At 34.5% G+C, this 20591-nt stretch overlaps 1 protein-coding gene across 4 annotated transcripts in view; it reads right to left on the reverse strand.

Moving 5' to 3' along the window:
- The window catches only part of TM2D1 (TM2 domain containing 1), an 88497-nt gene extending 68892 nt beyond the window's left edge, over positions 1-19605 (reverse strand). For 2 of the 4 annotated variants that reach the window (XM_073234038.1, XM_073234037.1), the window contains exons 1-4: positions 19393-19605; positions 17443-17512; positions 5877-5985; positions 3601-3692 (exon numbers count right to left, since the gene is read on the reverse strand). In XM_073234038.1, coding sequence (XP_073090139.1) covers positions 3601-3692; positions 5877-5985; positions 17443-17512; positions 19393-19563 — 442 coding nt within the window. In that variant the 5' untranslated portion in view covers positions 19564-19605. The remainder of the gene's footprint in view (positions 1-3600; positions 3693-5876; positions 5986-17442; positions 17513-19392) is intronic. The other 2 variants (XR_012130188.1, XM_073234036.1) reach the window with 2 other exon arrangements.
- Positions 19606-20591: the final 986 nt, after the last annotated feature.

A 20591-nucleotide genomic window follows, 5' to 3' on the forward strand; every position in this document is an offset into this window, starting at 1 on the left:
GCTCCAGAAGAGCTACTATCTTTAAGAATCCATAATCTTTTAATGCTACAGATGGGTAAAACAAAATATGCTATTTATTGCATAAAAAAAAAAAATCACAGATGTAACACAGACAAAAGCACAAAAGTAGAATATCAACTTAGAAAAATAATGATTCTTGGTGAAAAAAGACTTCCAACTAAAGGAACACTGGTATATTGAGGAATAAACCAATTAAAGGAAATAAAGCTATACATAAAATCATAGTCTTGAGCTAAGAAGGAATTTTAAATATCTAGAAAGAAAACTTTTCTTAAAAGAATTTTATTCAATATCACCTCAAATTTCCCTTCTTTAATCTTGAAATATAATTTATGTAAGGAAGTATCACATTGAACACTAAATCAATTACTTAATAAAAATAGCAAGGAACAAGTTTCATATCTATATGATTTATATTATTTATTCTGTTCTTATAAAATTCCAATGGTCATGAACAATATTAAGAAAGTATTTTAAAAACTACCTATAAATACTACTTCTCATAGACCATGAAGAGTAAATAAGATTACAAGAAAAATAGAATTTTAGGCTCTGTCTAGAACTATTTTCATATCTGTCAACATTGTTATTGCCCATTAAGAATTTTTTTAAATAGTAGTAATCATTTTAGTTGAAAATACCAAAATTCCTTAACCTTGGATTCTTAGCAAAAGCTAAAATTTCATTAAAAACAGAAATGTTTTTAAAATTTACAACCACTATAATTTCACATATTTAGATTAGATTGATAAAACAGATCAAAATCCTTAACATTAAGATAGCTTAAATGGAAGTAAGATACGAATAAAAATATCTGCTTAGAGATAAGAGGATTTTCAGTTGAAGATAATGAATTGGACATGCCCACTTAGTTCCTTTAAAGCCAAGACCCACTAAGAGATGATAAAGGGATTTTTAAAGTCACAAACCCAATTAGAATAAAGAAAATGGAAGATAAGACAATAGCAACAAAAATTCAAAAGCTGTAAAGCAGATAGATAAGAAGTGACAGATTTAGCAATCTTGAGGAAGTTGCATCCTAAGCCGATAGTCAAAATGTGTTGAATCAATAAACATCTAAAGGTTGTTGTGATATAAATTATTTAAAAAATCAAAAGAAAAAAACCCTTAACACTGAAGCATAAAGTCAAATGTTAAAAGTCTACAAGTTTATAGAATCTCAGCCTCAAACTGAAAGGTTCTCTTTGCCTGAAGCTAATAATAGATTGGAGTAGCAGTGACCTGGGAAAGGCAGCTTCTGGCAGGAAACTTAACATTCACTCAACTAGAGCCATTATACACAGCTTTACACCGTCTTATTACCTAGAATTTTGTTCTGCAAGACAAAATTCACAAGATACATACCAACATATTATTAGGTGCTGCAGTTAAGTAAAAAACAACAACTTACACTATATGATATGACAGCTCATGACATACTTCACAAGCTAAAAAGTCATTCATTAAGCCCAAATTTTAAATATATTTACTATTCAAAATCACCACAGAATAAACTGTTTTTAAGTTTTTCTCCTTCCTTCCTAATGTTTTAAAAACTTTTTAAAAGTTAGAAATCTTTCCAAAAAATATATATATTCTATCCTCTTAAAGAGAACATGTAAGAAAATACAAGTATTAAGGCAGAAGGCTTCAGATGTATTCTAATCATGACCATGTCATTTTAACTTTCCTATTCTTAACCTAGTTTCTCCATCTGATTATCTGTCCTTCTGTCCAGCCAGCCATCATCTAAGAATAGTCAGACTAAATGATTTTTATTTTGGCAACTCAGAGGCCTTCTGTGCATATTAAACTGGTTTTTAGCTGTGTTAATGGAATGGAAAGGTATGGCTATTGTAATAAATGGCATGAAAATAGTTACTGTATCATTCAGGCCAGGACTATCATATCATCTTTCAGTTTACTCTGCCACCAGTCTTCCTCCTTTGAAGCCATTTCCCACAATTCCTCTCATCTTCCTGTAATATAAAGCTGATCATGATTCTCCTGCTTAAAAACTTTAATGCTTCTGATGTTTAAAGGGTAAAATCCAAACTCCATAACAAGATAATAAAAGCTTTTATAATCTGACTACGGGCTACTTCTGCAGTCACTTTTCATCTCCTGCCATTGTTCTTCCTATACCTTGGGTTAATTTATCTACCATTCTCCCAACACAATTCACATACATGCCCTTTAACTCCCTGTGCCTTTGCACATGCTGTTCCCTAAAATACACTAAATCTCTTCAAAATCTAGGTCAAATGTCACCTCATCTAAGAACTTCCTCACATCCACAGGCCAACTAAATCAGTCCCTTTTCTGTGCTCTCATAGCACTGTGTTATGGTTCTGTAGTAGCACTATCTCATAAATTGGCTACCAACATATTTATTTTTTACCAATATGAACTGTGATCGTTATCATTATTTCCAGAGCACTTAGTTACTTACTTAACAGGTAGTAAATACTGAATAAATGTTTGTTAACTGAATAAATTTGTGTATATAGTATTTTATATTTTGACTTCTATTTATGACCACATAACACTGAATTCCAGGAAAGGCTTTCAGAAACATACCCCTTTTCCTACTAATGCCATAGTAAAGATTCCTCTTTGATCTCGGGTGGGTAGCAGTGTGGAAAAAATACAATTAGCTTTGCTAACAGGAAGGCAGAGCACTTAGAAACTTTAAATTTGCTTAGTAAAGGGTTAATAGAGAGGCAGAGTACTTCAGTAAATAAAAAGTGATCTCCAAGTCAGAAAATTTGGGTTCAAATTCAGGTCACTAGCTGAGGGTCCTTGGGTAAATCTCTTAATCTTGTGACAATTTCCCTATCTATAAAACAAGGATGGTAACAGCAAATATGTCACAGAATAAAGCAAGGCCTCTCTAGAGTCAGTAAATCCCTTAACCTTTCTGGTGACAATTTCTCTACCTGTAAAAGTTAAAGAGGATAATAACCTCAGAGATTTGTAAGCTTAAATAAGGGAGGCATGTGAAAGTATTATTTAAACAAAAGTTATCACCAAATGTAAACAGTTTTCATAAGCATTAGTAACTATGGCAAATCAAAGATTACAGCCAGGAGGAAGGTATGGGGAAGGACGCTAAGGGTAATAAAGTCAGGCTCCACACCACTCACCCTGGTTGCAGCAGTCCCAGCCCCAACTACTCCTGAGAGAAGTAGTTTCTATTCCCAAGGCAACACTGATAAAGGTTCAGGTAGAAGGCAAATATTTTCTGGAGGGATAGGGAGAAGGCTCCATGTATTCAGAATACATTTATTGAACATCCACTATGTGCCAGCACTAGGAACAATAGGTCATGTCTACTGTCCTAAGTCAGTGTCTATACTATCTTGAGTGTGTGTTTCCATGAAGATGAAAATGCAGGAAAAGTCAGTATTTCTTACCCAAGCTGAACTGTAGAGCTAACTGCTAGCTCTATACTCACAGAAGAACGTCAAGCATTCAACTCCAGTTACATGGAACTAAGAATGCAGAGATTTAATCTATAGGAATAGATATACTTACCTACAAGTTTCACAGGACTTTTTTTTAATGACACATACTCACCCAAGGCAGGATATCCAAGGTAAAATCGATCTGCTCCCAACCATCCAAGAAAAAGAGACAGTGCAACTGCCACTTTGTATGAATAGCCATTTCTGCACAGAATTAGAACATGAGTGTCACACTCACAGATTTCCAACATGTAAACATTTTGGAAAACAAAACTTTATTATTTATTCGTTAATTGGTTTATTCACCCATTCATTCAATTAGTGCTTTTTGGATGGCTACTACATGCCAGACACTAGATTACTGGGATGTATTAATGAACAAGAAACAAAGTTATCTGCCCCCTCAAGGCATTACAATCTAGCGGCAGCAATCAATAAACACAAACATATTTAAAAAGTAAATTGTACATTATGCTAGAGAGTCACAAATGCTATGAAAAAAAAAGTGGAGCAGTGTGTATAGGAGATCCAGAATGTCAGAGGTATCTGACAAGGGCCATTAAATAGGTGATAAGAATAGGCCTCACTGAGAAGTGACACCTGAGGAAAAGACTTGGGGAGGTAAATTAGCTGTGCCCCACCTCGAAGGAAAGTGTCCCAGGCAAAACAATCTGGTAGAGCAAAGGCAGCATACCTGGCATGTTTGAAGTCTATTAAAGAGGCCATAGAGCAGGGGTGGAGTAAGAGAAGGGAAGAATTGTAGGAGGCAGGTCTCAGAAAGTGCAAATCATGCAGAGCCTTGAACACTATTATAGACTCTGGAGCTATGGGAAGCTACTGCATGACTTTAAGGAGAGGTATGATATTATCTGATTTGGACTGTAAAATAATCACTCTAGCTGCTGTGCCAAAAGCAGACCATAGGGGAGTATTTATTTGTGAGCTATTGTTACAATAACCTTGTATAAGAAATCATTCTAAAACTCAGTAACTTAAAACAATAAGTATTATTCTCACACTTGTACAGTGCAATTGGCTGTGGTTCTGCTGATCTAGGCTGAATTCTGCTGGAAGTTAATGCCTCTATTCTTACCTTTTAACTGTACATTGTTGCATTTTATTTGTACCTTCTAAACTATACATTGTTGCTTTTTGTTTGATGGCATCTATTTGCAGTTGTAAAAAGAAATAACCATTATTTGGCTATTTGTACAAGTTCTATTAGAATTCTTAGGAATTACTATTAGCTTTTTTTTTTTTTTTGACCCTACTGCACTAAGTTAGTGAGGCACTTTAGATTCTATCTTGCTGTGTAATCCCAAATGAATCACTTAAGCTTCTTGTGTTCCAAGGTTTCTCATCAGTAAAGCAAAATTGTTAAAAGGAACTATTTCCAAAATACCTAGATATGATTAAGTTAGTTTTTAAATTTATAGATTGAAATTTCTACCTTAAATACTCCAATGACAAACAATTAATTGCTGGCCCAAGATATCATAGGTTATAATACAGCAACTAAGAAAATCATCCGTTGAGGACAGCTAATCACTCAGGTTGGACCTTTTGGGTTCATATTACCTGTAATGGCAGCACAATGGTTACAACTTAATTTCCAAGTTAACTCTGATTTTTCTTTCAGTGTTTCTGGGTAGATTAGGCTTAATGTGACTGAGTTGTACTCATCATGCTCACAAACACTGACACTAATTATGGTAAGAAACATAAGTCTCAGGAAAACCAGATACTCCCAAATCTACTGGCAAATTTATTCCTCTCCTATAGTAAAATCTACAATTCCAAAATAGAATTTGCTTGATGAGCACTGACTCAGAATAAGGGGAATTAAATTGATGGGTAATTTTAATGATAAGTTACAAAATAAAGATAATATTCCTAACAAAATAAAGCCATTTGTCTTATTATTCCAAACTAACTTTATATTGTTTAACATTACCATTTTTCATCCATACTATTACAAAGAATGAAACCAAGCTTCAAATGTCCTTTAATATACAAATGATTAATTAGTATTCTTTTAATACTACAGGCACACAATCCCTTATTTACACTCTAGAAATCCTCCAAATTTGAAAACAGAATTTTTTAAAAACTCATTTGGTAGCATAAACTGATTGAACTGACAGGGCATGAGGCCATTCGTAAGTCTCTATGCCACGTAAAGAACCACTGAGCTTTACTGGTTGATAAATTGCATTTATAAAGCAGCATGTTTAACTTAACATTGAAATTTTCTGACACAAGCAAAAAGATAGAAGCTATATTAGCGCAAGATTTCCCTCATAAATTAACTCTTTACCTCTTCACTCCATGCAATTAAGATACAACATCAGCAAATATCTGAAAATTTTGCTTCAGTAATGTACATACACGTTTCGGCAAGATACAGGCTTAAGAAAACCAACTTCATTTCCAGTAAAATGTGTTTCATTGCCACCAAAATCCTTGCAAGTTATGTTGGGTGCTGGAAAACACGGAACTAAAGACAGAAAAAGGCAAGAAACCATTATTATTATTTTTTTCTGTAGGGAAGATATGTAATTATGTTTTTTGAAGACTAGCAAAGCACACAAGAAAATATAACATTATAAGAAATCACCTCTCAATATAACATCTGACATGAGACTTTAATTTAGATAGAAAAAGCTACCTTATATATACATATGAATATGTAATATATTTAAAGACAAAGATAATATAATATAGTAGTCTCGACACAAAAATGTAAGAATTGACACACTGAGTTACATGCATGACCTGCCTAGTTCCATTTCCTGCCTCTGACAAAGGTGAAAAGAACTGCACACTACTACTAACCTTTACTTCATCTCTAGGATAAAAATTACTTCTTGAGTTTTTGTTGGTAATTCACTGGAGAATTCATTAAATTTAACATAATCTGATTTTGTATTCTGGGTTTGTTATCAACTATTGTAGACGATAACTACCATAAACTGATCTTTTTATCCATTCTAAATAGATTACTTGTATTTATTCTATTTGTTTCTCTATACCCCCTAGGATGTGATGTAGCATACTATTTCAGCATTTAGCAGTTTTGATCCTTACTCATACCCCAGATGACAAGATACTAAGAGTAACACCTATAGAGCTTACTATGTGCTAGGCAGGCACTGTCCTGAAGCCTTTACAGCTCATTGTGTAAAGAAAAAGAACTTTGGGATGAGAATGACCTATCTATGCATTTCTTCTTTCAGAACCTTGGATTCCCTGCAGGTAAAAATAGTATTATGGTCACCTATGTCACAGGACCACTGTGAGGATTAAACATGACATAAAGTACCTAGCACAAGGCACAGTATATTGCACATATTCAATAAATGTTACTTTTCCTCCTTCACCATTTCTGACTAAAACAAACTAATGTTTTTAGGCTACTTTCATTAAATGCTTATCTCTATGCTTAGCATCAATAATTACAGATAATTGTTAAAGAAAATAAAAACAGACTTCATATAATAGCCTAAAAATAAAAAACAGAGACCCCCGGAGCTTTATTATGAGAGGAAAATGGTATTCATTTTCTGTCTACTTTATAAATTACCTTCTTAAGATTTCCAACAAATCACTGTCCTTTTTTAGGCCAAGAGTAGTACAGAGAAAACGATGCCAGGAAAACACACTATAATGACTTTGTACCCTTTTTTGTTGGGTTATTGACAGTTCAAACTATATCACCCCTTAAGTTTTATTTATTTAATATATTTAAATTTCCAAAACAATATGTTTATGCTAAAAGGCACAGATTCCATACAATTAAGAACCATTTAAACAAGAGAAACAGTAATAAAATGAAGGGAAGGAAAGTAAAAAATTAATTATACTAGAAAACAGCTAAAGACACTGTAATCGAGCCACAAATTTAGATCATAGCTTCCAAGTAGTTAAGGCAAAAAGCTTTACAGAACTATTGCAATATAATGAAAGAAAATATGCCAATTCACTTCTAAGCTAATGCAGGAACTTGGTTTGGGTCCTGACACAAGGGAAACAACTAAATTGAGTAGGTCTTCAATAAGAACTTTTACAAAATAATAGAGATTTTCCATGCAGCCATTTTTTACAATGACTCCAGATAGAAGCAATGACTTAAAATATTAAGATGTACAGAGATGGAGCAAAAGTTAACAGAGGATTTATATGTAGCTGTTTAGCCACCTACCATACCATAGGGATAAAATTTATTGACTTTTGTGAATCAATTATTATCATGTTCCTTAATTATATCTCTTGAAAATATCATTTTAGGTTGTATTTTTGACCAAAGCTATATAGTACACAGTTCAAAATTGAAATTAGCAAATGTCTAAATGCTAATACATGTATTTTCTGTTACTGACTGAAAGGAGATCAATATGCTCTATTTCAATAACCAGGGGCGATTTTGATCCCTAGGGGATATCTGGGAAAGTCTGGAGACTTTTTTGGTCGCCACCACTGGGAGAGTTGCTGCTGGCATCTGCGGGGCAGAGGCCAGGGCTACTTCTAAATATCCTACTAAGTGCCCGACAGCCTCCTCACAGCCAAAAATTATCTAGTTTGAAACAGTAACAGTACTGAAGTTAAGATCCTACTCTAGAGCAGCGGTTTTCAAAAAATTTGCTCACCATTTCTTAAAATAATTTTAAAACTAGTACTTCCTCACACATTTTCAAGTTGACAGCTATAATTTTTTATCACAGATTTAAATGGTTGTAACAAATATAATTTCCAGCATATTGTAAATACTGCCATTAAAACTTTTTTGAAATTAAGGTATAATTGATATATAATAATCTTATGATATTGTGGTTTCAACATTCACCCCTATTATCAAGTCCCTCCACCCCCAGCCCATTGCAGTCACTGTCCATCAGCAAAGTAAGATGCTATAGTCACTACTTGTTTTCTCTGTGCTATACTGCCTTCTCCAGACCCCCCTACATTGTGTGCTAATTATAGTGCCCCTTAATTCCCTTCTCCCTTCCTCCCCACCCACAGTTCCCAACCCCTTCCCTTTGGTAACCACTAGTCCCTTCTTTGAGTCTGTGAGCCTGCTGCTGTTTTGTTCCTTCCATCTTGCTTTGTTGTTATACTCCACAAATGAAATCATAGGGTACTTGTCTTTCTCTGCCTGGCTTATTTCACTAACCATAATACCCTCTAGCTCCATCCATGTTGTTGCAAATGGTAGGATTTGTTTTCTTCTTATGGCTGAATAATATTCCATTGTGTATATGTACCACCTCTTCTTTATCCATTCATCTACTAATGGACACTTAGGTTACTTCCATATCTTGGCTATTGTAAATAGTGCTGCGAAAAACATAGGGATGCACATGTCTTTTTGAATCAGGGATCTTGTTTTCTTTGGGTAAATTCCTAGAAGTGGAATTACTGGGTCAAATGGTATTTCTTTCTTTAGTTTTTTGAGGAACCTCCATATTGCTTTCCACAATGGTTGAACTAATTTACATTCCTACCAACAGTGTAGGAGGGTTCCCATTTCTCCCCATCCTCACCAGCATTTCTTCCTTGTCCTTTGGATGGTGTACATCCTAACTGGTGTGAGGTGATGTCTCATTGTAGTTTTAATTTGCATTTCCCTGAGCATCTTTTTTGTGTGCCTGCTACACTGCCATTATAATTTAAATGTTAGCACACTCTTTAAAATGCAACCTAAACACCCCAGTAATTTGATAGCCATCATCATCCAACTGACAATGATATGAAAGAGCTTTTCTTTAAAATTCATAAATTTTATATCAATTTTAGGAAAATGTATACATATAATTGCCGAGGATCTGTAAATTGATTCCCTTAAAAGATATCTGCAGTGGGTTGAATGACCCACAAGAAAAACATGTTGAAGTCCTTCCTTTCAGTACCTCAGAATGTGACCTTACTTGGAAATAACATCTTTGCAGATTTAACCAAGTTAAGATGAGGTCATTATGGGTGTGTCCTAATCCAATAAGACTGCTGTCCTTATATAAAGGAGAAAGTCACACACACACACAAACACGAAGAAGATAATGTGAAAAAATACAGGGAAATGCCACGTGAAGTCAGAAGCAGAGATTGGACTGATGTGGTTATAAACCAGGGATTGAAAAGGATTGCCAGCCACCACCAGTAGCTTAGGAGAAGGAAGGAAAGACTCTACCCAGAGTTTGAGAGGGAACCTGGCCCTGCCAACACTTTGATTTCAGACTTCAAGAGTCCAAACTAAGAGACACTAAATGTCTGTTGTTTTTAGGCAATATAGTTTATAATACTGTTATAACCACCCTAGCAAATAATTCAAAATCTATACCTATTCACCTTTTGGAAAGCTATCTACCCCCAGGAGTACATGTACTCCAGTTTGAAGAACTGGAATTTGGGCATCAGGCATGGAAGTCAAAGCAAAGTCTGGTTTAAAAAGTTGGAGTATTTTGCCTCAAAAAAAGCATCTTTAAATTTTTCCACATCCACAAAGCAGTAATTTCTAGACTGGAGAACTGTACCAAAAAAACAGAATTTATTACTAATTTTGGATAATTTTTCTCTAAATATATTACCTTATACTTGGTCAGTTTAAAGCTGTCACTTCCTTGTCTCACAACCTTCAATCCCCCTGCAGATTATCTAAAATCAGATCTTAGAGAGGTACAGTACAAAACACTATAATTGATTCCAGGGAGTTATTGTTCAATACACCTTGTCTAATAGAAATGGATTGTTTTTTGAGATGACAGGTTTCTGTACAAAATTTCAGATCATTTATAAGATGAGTTATTTAAAAATTTTTTAAAAACTTGTTTTTCAATTAGATACTATTAATAGTTCAAACACCCATATTTTGACAATTTTAATTTTCAACAGCATTTTTATCATTTCTGCTGTAAGAATCGATATGTATTCAGTAGTGAGACAAATGAAAGAGAGAAAATGTCAAACACACTCCAGGCCTAGAACCACAGTTAAGATACAAATAGTGGAAAGAGGTACCAGAGCAAAGTGGAAACCATATTGCTACAATTGATCTAAGTGAATTTAACGGAAGGATGAACTATTTCAAGGGATGAAAACTATGTACTTTAGTGAGGAAGGATGAACTGCTGCTTCAAGCATGCAGATAACATAAGAAAATAGTAAGAGAAACACTGATCAGATTTGTTCAAATTGATAGTGAACTGCAAAGAGGAGGACTTTAGAACTGGAAAAATTTGGGTTTAAATGTAAACTTTGTCAAATTCATTAGTGTGTTCCTTTGGGCAAATTATAAAACCTCACTGAAACTTGTAAATCTGTAAAATGGAGAAAATACCCTTGAAATATATACATATTAAATATTATTATATTAAAATCATTATATACATATTATTATATAGTGCTTGGTTAGAGAAAGTGTTCAACAAGTGTTAGGTTCCCCACTCTAGGAAATTAGGGAACTTCAACATTGAGAAGACTAAGAAAATGAACGTGACAAAAGGAATGAATATAAACATTGTGAGTCACTGTAAAATTAATGAAATATTTTGTGAAATGAAATTGATGCAAAAGAAGCTTCAGTTCTATAGTTTATTCATTTCTATGTACTTTATGATTTCATTTGATCCTTATTAATAAAAAACTGCTAACTAAAATTGTTACTTAATAAAAAACTGGTAGAACTAGTAACATGTTCCCTTTTTTCCTTTTAGAAATAGGAAAACTGAGTTTCTAAGAAGTTAAATGAGTTGACCAAAGTCAAAGAGTAGGTAATATTCTACAAGTCCCAGACCAACACTCATTAATGTTAATCAATACTCTTTCCATTATACCATGATAATTCCATATTTATACTGGTTTTATGAACAAGCAAAAAAAATCAGTATGAGATTAAGGAAGCCAGTTATTAATAAACATTAACTAGTCGACAAAATTATATAACATGCTACAAGCCTGAAAACTATTCTATTTGCAGTTTTCCTGCAAAAGTTTGGCACTGGACAATGTCTAGGATTTAGATGGCACAGGTACAGGAGAAATTTTGGATAAAGAATAGGATATTTGCATGGTTTTAATGTGTCTCTCCAAAGATTGGTTATTAGATGCAAAGTTAAAAAATACTGACTATATTTTGAAAATGAAAAAATCTGAGTGATCCACATTTAACAATCAACATCACCAATGAGAAGCAGGTGGATATCATGGCAGATGTGAGATGCTGAGGACAAATAATCACTTACATAATTTTTCAGTCTGGAATGTATGACCTAAATCTAGTCATAAGGAAATATTAGACAATCCCATATTAGGAACATTCTATTAAAGGGGACTGTAATGTTCAAACATGTCAATGTATTAAAGACAAATAAAGCTATGAAATGCTCATTTGAAGAAAACTAAAGGCAACACCTGATCATAGGACCCTATACTGGAAGAAAATGTAATAAAGGCAATATTTGGGTAATTTGATAAAATAAGAATTTGGAAAGTAAAGTATTCATATTAATATTAAATTTACTGACATGTACAACTGAACTGATTGTTAGGAGAATATCTCTATTCTTAGAAAAAACCATGTATTTGGAGGCAAAAAATATATACACAAATTCAGGGGGATAGTGAGTATGCATGCATGCACAATGAAAGAGGAAAAAAGGATAATGTTTCACAGCTGGTAAAAATGGGTCAACGGTGTGTGGATATTCTTCAAACTACTCCATTCTTGCAATTTTTCTGTAAGCTTGAAATGATCTCCAAATAGAAAGTTTAAAAAATGGATAAAAACCATATGATCATCTCAATAGATGCTGAAAAAGCATTTGACAAAATTCAACATCCATTCATGATAAAACTCTCAACAAAATGGATATAAGAGGAATGTATTTCAATTAATAAAGGCTATATACAACAAACCCACAGTTAACATACTACTCAATGGTGAAAAGCTGAAAGCTTTTCCTATAAGATCAGGAACAAGACAAGGATGTCCACTCTCATCACTTTTATTCAACATAGTATTGGGAGTCCTAGCCACAGCAATCAGACAAGACAAAGAGATAAAACACATCCAAATTAGTAAGGAAGAAGTAAAACTATCACTATTTGCAGATGATATAATACTATACATAGAAAACCCTAGACACTCCACCAAAAAACCATTAGAACTAATAACTGGATTCATCAAAGTTGCAGGATACAAAGTTAATATGCAGAAATCTGTTGCATTCCTACCTACTAACAATAAACTATCAGAAAGAGAAATCAGGAAAACAATTCAATTTACTATTACAACAAGAAGAATAAAATACCTAGGAATAAACCTAACCAAGGAGGTGAAAGACCTGTATTCTGAAAACTATAAGACACTCACAAGAGAAATTAATGGAATAATTGAGGGAGAATTGGAAAATATAATGGAAAAATAAATGGAAAACTATCCCATGCTCATGGATAGGAAGAATCAATATTATCAAAATGGACATCCTGCCCAAAGTAATTACAGACTCAATGAAATCCCTATCAAAATACCACTGGCATTTTTCAATGAACTAGAGCAAAGAATCCTAAAATTCATGACACCACAAAAGACCCGAAACAGCCAAAGCAATCCTGAGAAAGACCAAAGCTGAGGGTATTATGCTGCCCGACTTCAAGCTGTATGTATCAAAACAGTATGGTACTGGCAAAAGAACAGACCCATAGATTAGTGGAACAGAACAGAGAGCCTAGAAATAAACTCACGCATATATGGTCAATTAATATATGATAAAGGAGCCATGAATATACAATGGGAAAAATACAGTCTGTTTAATTACTGGTGTTGGGAAAACTGGACAGTTATATGCAAGAGAATGAAACTGGATTACATCCATACATAAAAGTAAACTCTAAATGGATTAAAGACCTAAGCATAAGACATGAAACCATGAAACTCTTAGAAGAAAACATAAGCAAAATTCTCTTGAACATATAAGCATGAGCAGTTTTTTCCTGGACACATCTCCTTGGGCAAGGGAAACAAAATAGAAAATGGGACTACATCAAACTAAAAAGCTTCTGTACAGCAAAGGGCACCATCACCAGAACAAAAAGGCAACCTACAGTAATGGAAGTCCATATTTGTGAACAATTTATCTGATAAGGGACTAACATCTAAATATACAAAGAACTCATATGACTCAACACCACAAAAACAAATAACCCAGTTAAAACCTGGGCGGAGAACCTGAACAGACATTTCTCCAAAGAAATACAGATGGCCAACAGACATGTGAAAAGATGTTCCACATTGCTAATTATCAGGGAAATGCAAATCAAAACCACAATATACCACCTCACATCAGTCAGAATGGCCACTATCCAAAAGACAAGAAATAACATGTGCTGGTGAGGATGTGAAGTGTGAATACTCCTAGATTGTTGGTGGGAATGTAAATTGGTGCAGCCACTGTCAAAAGCAGTATATAGGTTCCCCAAAAAACTAAAAATAGAAATACCATATGACCCAGTGTTTCCACTTCTAGGAATTTACCCAAAGAAAACAAAATCCCTGATTTGAAAAGATATATGGAAAAGATTACTGTCACGTTATTTACAACAGCCAAAAAATGGAAGCAACCAAATTGTCCATCAATAAATGAATGGATAAAGAAGTGGTACATATGTACACTGGAATATTATTCTGCCATAAAAAAAGAAATTCTGACATTTGTGACAACATGGAGGGACCTAGAGGGTATTATTCTAAGGGAAATAAGCTAAAGGGAGAAAGACAAATACCCTATAATTTCACTTAGCAAAACAAAGCAAGATGAACAAAAGCAGTAGACTCATTGACACTGACAAGTGATTGGTGGTTACCATCAGGGAGGGGTTGGGATGGATGGCTGGGGTGGAGGAGGGAATAAAGGGGCACAAAAATTATCAATCATAATATAAGTTGCTGATCAGGATGGTAGTACAACATAGAGAATATAGCCAGTGATTCTGTAACATCTTTCTTGTTGACAGATAGTAACTGCACTAGTGGGGGTGAAAATTTAACAATGTGGGTAACTGGTGAACCACTGCTTTGTATACTTGAAACTAAGATTGTATATCAACTATACTTCACTAAAAAAAGCACACTCTTTGCATAACTAATTTATGGTGCTGGAAGTTAAGATATCGGTTATCACTAAGGCCGGGAAGTGACTATAAGGGAGCATGGGATGGGGTGGGGTTCTGATTTGGAAGCATTCACCAGTTATTCTAGATTGAAGAATATTTCTTGATAGTTTTGGAAGCATGCAACAGCTGTGTCCAGTTTATGAAAATTTATTTGAGTTATACTTATGTGTACTTCTATGTAAATATAATTCAATAAAAACTTAAGAAAATAAAAAAGAACTTCCACCAAATCCCAGAGCAAAATTTTCTGGAGACAGAGTCTAAATACTTTTTTCTCTGATAAGAAAATTGAAAACCCTTGCTTACATATGTCTATGTGATTTATAGAGAATACTCAAGTGCAGAGATTATGTCTTCTCTTAGATATCATGTATTCCACCTAGCTGAAGCCTGGCCTGTAAGAAGTTCTCAATAAATAATATTTTATAAGTTAATTTTCACTATTAAGCATAATTATTTTTTACCCATTTATTTTAATCAATTTAATTATTAAATCCTATATTACAAATAATTTCTCAATAAATAAAGATGCTTGCTAATGGGCACTGGGCTAATTGGGAACCATTTTAAAGTCATGCCAATTTACAGTCATAGTTGAATTTCCTTTGCCTTTGGTCCCAATTTCTTCTCTTTACTGCCAAACTCCCCTCTTTATAAAACATCCTCATATTTGTACCTATCCAAGAAGTATGCTTTAAGAAAATTAAACTTAGTTTGAAGATTCTGCAATAGTCCTTCATATACTCACAGAAAAATATTAGCTAGAAGAATGAAAGATATCATTTAACTCACTTTTCACAACTCTAATATTTTTCTTCTGTTAATCACTTCTACCTTGGGAACAAAAAAGCATGTTTCAAGGGTTATTTGAAGTCTATCTGTTCAGAATTTAGGATTGATTCACTATGGCCACTCCACTGGCTTTTTGTGCTTTAAAAAGAACCCTAGGTAGAATCTACCCAAGCTCTCAGCTAGACACCTGTGTCATGTTCAAATTGTACATCCATATGCAGAAGCCCTGTGACTCTTTTCTGTCTCAGAAACTTTATTTTCTTTATAAAATCATGATAATGATTTAAAGTCATTTATTTATTAATCTACTTTTGCATATGCTCCCAGACTGTAAAGCACTTTGCTTATTCTTTCCAAATTAATAATCCTATCATTCTCTTATATAGAAAGCCTTCATTTTATTTTCCTGTGGCTCTCTACTTATGTTACCTATGAGTACTTACCTGGCAGGCCATCCAAGTTCTTTATACTTTCTAGCAGTCTGATCATTTGTATATGTTTATAATCTTATTTATCAATAATTGCTTAAGTGGATTCAAACCTATTTTATACAAAAAAGACACCTATCTGGAGGCAGAGCTCTCTTTGAGCAGAAGCTGTTTTTTTTAGTAGTATTTCCTTCAAAATCCTTATACCTGCATAGAATCCTGCAGGCTAGAATATGCTTTTTTGAAATAGCTGACTGTCTGCTTCCTAGTTTAAATTGAGATACCTGACTCACAATAGTATTCACAGATATCCAATATCTTTCACATAAATGGTTGAATATTTGAAAACTGATCCTTCTTTAAATGTGTTAATTCTATTCTGTGTTTGAAAAGCATAACTTAAAAGGCTGAACTATAAAACAAGCAAATCAGAGTATACTTATATATAAAGATTCTTTGAAAAGTTCCATTGTTTACCACATCTATATTAAACGTGCATACATATTAAGCAATATTTATTATTATACATATTGTATATATATAACCTATTACTATTTATATGGTAAAATTTCACTACTTCAGAATACAGCAAAATGTTAATTATAAGTTTAACACAACTTTCTTTCAAATATGTCTGCTGATTAGAAATAGGCTAACATGCCAAAACAGAAAAACAAAAAGATAAAAGATCTGCTTTTATATGTGAGCATACTTTTGAAAACTAAAGTTATTTGATATAACAAAAATTATTTCTTTAATCTAATTAACATAATCTGTTTGATAGTTTTTACTTATAAAGGAAACAACTATCAGCTTATTTCCTAATTCAAAAAACAATCAGTAAATATTTAAAAAGTGCTCTTTTCTCAAAATACTATGTAATTGCCACCTGAACCATGCCAAATAAGAACACCAAATAGCTTTAACATATATCTATCTGCCTCCCTTCCAAAATATACCCCTTTAGAATAAAAGACAAAACAAAATTTATTAATTTTTATTTGGCATTCCATATATTTCAGAATACAGGCTCCCCAAAATCGTCAGACTGAGAGTGTTATCCATTATCAAAATGTCTGAGAAAATACTGATGCATGCTTAAAATTGGTACCAAACTGTTTTCATACTTAGGATGTATCCAAATATTTTACAGGTGCATAATATGGACGATAAAGCTCTTCACTGTACCTTATTGAACCAACAGTTTCATTTCAAGTTCTTTTTAAGAAATTAAAAACCTAACTAAAGAAGAATTTCTTTATAACACAGCTAGGTAAATAAAAGGAATCAAGACTTATAAACTGATTTCAAAAGTTTAAAAGAAAATTACGGAAAATGTAACATTTCCTGGTATATATAATTAAGAGAACAAAATTATTTTTCAAGTTAAATATTAACAACTCCTAGCCAGTTCTCCAATTTTAAATTGCTCTGGAAACTGAATAACGTACTAACTCAAGAAAAAAACACACACATTTATTAATTATTTTAGTGATCAAACATTGATTAAAACATTCATCTATGATATGTTTTAAAAATTGTTTTTAAAGACATGTTTCTGGAAGTCTTACCATAAGCTGTGTAGTTTGTACAGTTAACTGGTTCCTGTGTAGCATCATTTATTTTTGGATCTTTACAAATATATGTAAGAAAAGTTAAGGAAATGAACTACATGACAATACAACATTGTTGTCTTATCTTTAATATATTATATACTCATGTTTATATTCACATGTAAAGAGAGGCTGTTTGCCCAAGTTAACAAGCACAAATATGCTTTTAGTCTCACTAAATAATATCTGAACATTTATTAACGACGGTATATTAACTTACTACACATTAAAAGCACCAGCAGAGGAGGCCATCCTTAAAGAACATCAGCCAGGGTTTAGGCCCAAGAGAACATGAAAATAAGTATCTTTACCAAATTACTGAAAAAAAGCTTCAGGTTAAAAAAAAAAATCACTTTCCAGAGATTTGCTTGAACTAATTTACATAGCCTTAAGCACTGCAGTATATATAATTTCATGTAACGCAAAAAACCCTGTGTGGTAGATACTATTATCCCCCATTACAGAAACACAACTTGAGGCTCGGAGTTTGAATGGCTTATCCAAAGCCATTTAAGTGACTGGTAGTAAAATCAAGTTTCCTGATTCCCAGCCTAGGGCACTTTCCATCAGACTGCAGGAAAGGTGGTTGTTTCAGATGGGTCTACCCGGTCTCCCCAGCAGGATTTCGAGCTTTGGAAAAATATAATTATCCTCTAACCTACGTTCAAAACCCTTGAGGGCTTTTCTGTTTCTTATTTTATTCACACTAAAATGGGGTAAGTAAGATATTCAGGAGATGTCTCTGGAGATACAGAGCCTGACTCCTGTTTAAGGTTTCTAAATCACTACTGGAAACTTCATTTTCTTGCCAAAAGTAACAGACATTTTCCAGTTATCATCACCTCACAGTCCTATATGCTCAGCCACTTCTCTCTCGAGTTCAAAAAACACAATTCTTCATACTATCCAATTATTTTCTTGAGAAGCACCCTGACATTTTCCCAAGAAACAGACTCAACTTACTGGGTCAGTGATCTCAAATTCTAAGCAAAACAGTATTCAGCAAATTAGAGCTACTCTGTAAAAATCAAATAATGGCTGACTCCCCAACTCACATAAAAATACTATAGAATAGAATTTGCTAAATTTTAGGATTTTCTCTCATGGAATTCTTTCATATTATCTCTGGCTTCTGTTATTAATTTTTCTGTTGTACAATTTTGTATAAAGTTATTTTTATATAAAAGTAGCTATTTTAATGTGAATGTTAAATCTAATTTAATATTGTTCTTTATCAGAGATATTACAATAACAGATCCCCCTTCAGCCTGTTTTCTCATCTGTAAATAAATAGCTAATGCAAATACTCCCTATGTGCCACACATTGTCCTAAGCGATCTACGTGTACTAATTTATCACAAAAGACCTTTCAGTTGGTTACCATTATCTATATTTTCACTGAGAAAACAGTTTAAATAATTTGCCCACATTACACAGGAATGGAACAGGAATTTGCCCCTTGGCAGTCTGGCACCTCAGAGTTTGAGGATGATAGGTTATATATGTTAGTAAGTGGGCAACATACAAGGGCTCTAACGTTAACTACTTGTCTCCCCGCCCAAACAGGCAAACTTCCAGGGTAAAGCCTGTCAATCTTTTTATTACTAGTGACTAGAAGAGGGCCAGGCATACGTCAGGATTTATGTGTTTGTTGAGCAAATAAGCCCACCTGTAAAGAATTAAGTGTATTATACGGGGAAGCGCCAATAAGCAGTAAAATCCCAGGGAAATCACACAGGATGGCCTCTCTCACTCTGATGCCCACATCTCTTTTCACTTGCCAGGGCCCCTCGCTCCTCAGAGGCACAGGTCGCCACTCCCTCCAGTACAACCCTAACCCGCACTGAAGGCCGCGACGCACTCGCGACCCAGTCTACCTCGCCCCTATAAGGAGGCCCCTCACAGAGGATATTGTCCCACTTTGAGGTCCTCGCACTTAAGCGTCTCGTCGCCCCCGGCGGCGGTGGTGGCAGCAGCTCCCCAAGGTCCTGTGGTGAATGACACGAACCACAGGATACCCAAGAGTTGGGAGGACACGGTCTCCGGAGAAGCCAGCCCGGAGGCCCAGGCGGCCGCCATGCTTGGGACCGGGGCGTCCCCAACGCCTTCCGGTTCCGCCTTCGCGCGCGAGAAGGGCGGGGCGAGAGCAGGAGATTCTTAAAGGGCCAGTGCAAGGGCAGGAGGCCTGCGGAATCACCTCCGGTAGCTTTGGCTGGTCTGTGAAGGTCAAAAGCGGAAGGCTCGTTTGCAGAATCAGCTGCCCTGATGCTCACTTCCGAGCTAACCTTGCTGTAGCTTGTCTGTCCACGAAAGTCCCAGTGACGCCGGGGATTTGACAGATGCTTTATAAATGTTATCTCCGTTTTAGTCCTGGTAGGATTTGGATGTACAGAAAACACACCAGGCTCAAAGATGAGAAAAAGCATTCTGACTTTAGTTACTGATTGGAATAAAATTGTTTTGCCTGATTTCAGAGTCTGTGTGCTCTTACTATTTACCATACACTGGCCTCCCTGTTGTCTTAGAGAAGAATTTGTGGAAGGCTGCTACGAACAGAATTTACGGACTCTACAAAACAAACATAGGCATTGCACCTTAATTCAAAATTTAGGTGAGGGAAAGGGTCTATAACAAGAGAACGCCAAAGAGTTTAGGACTACACCAAGTGAAAAGTTGTAGGTTTTTCCTCCATTGCTTCTCACTAAATTTCTATATATTCTAAAATTTTGTAGTGGGGATTTTATACTGAAGAAAATGTGTACTTTTTTATGTGAAAGTTCAATACTTCTTTTCTAATGTAAAAATACTTGAATTTGAGTGGTGCCTCTTCATCCACAGTAGTACCAGTTTTGAAGAATTGTGTTATGCATTGTTTCCCAAATTTTAGGAGCATTAGAATAACTATGATTTGTTAAAGTAGGAAAGGATGACCCCACCCTCATAGTTTCTGATTCTGATTCTAGGGTGGGACAGGATAATTTGTATTTCCAACGAGTGCCCACATGGTGCTGATATTGCTGGTCCAGAGACCACATTTTATGAGCCCTGGGATAATGTATCATGAGAAGTATCATTTTGGAATGAGAGGACATGAAATTATTTGCAGT

The sequence above is a fragment of the Manis javanica genome, chromosome 4 (genome assembly GCF_040802235.1).
Source record: "Manis javanica isolate MJ-LG chromosome 4, MJ_LKY, whole genome shotgun sequence".
NCBI classification, from domain to species: domain Eukaryota; kingdom Metazoa; phylum Chordata; class Mammalia; order Pholidota; family Manidae; genus Manis; species Manis javanica.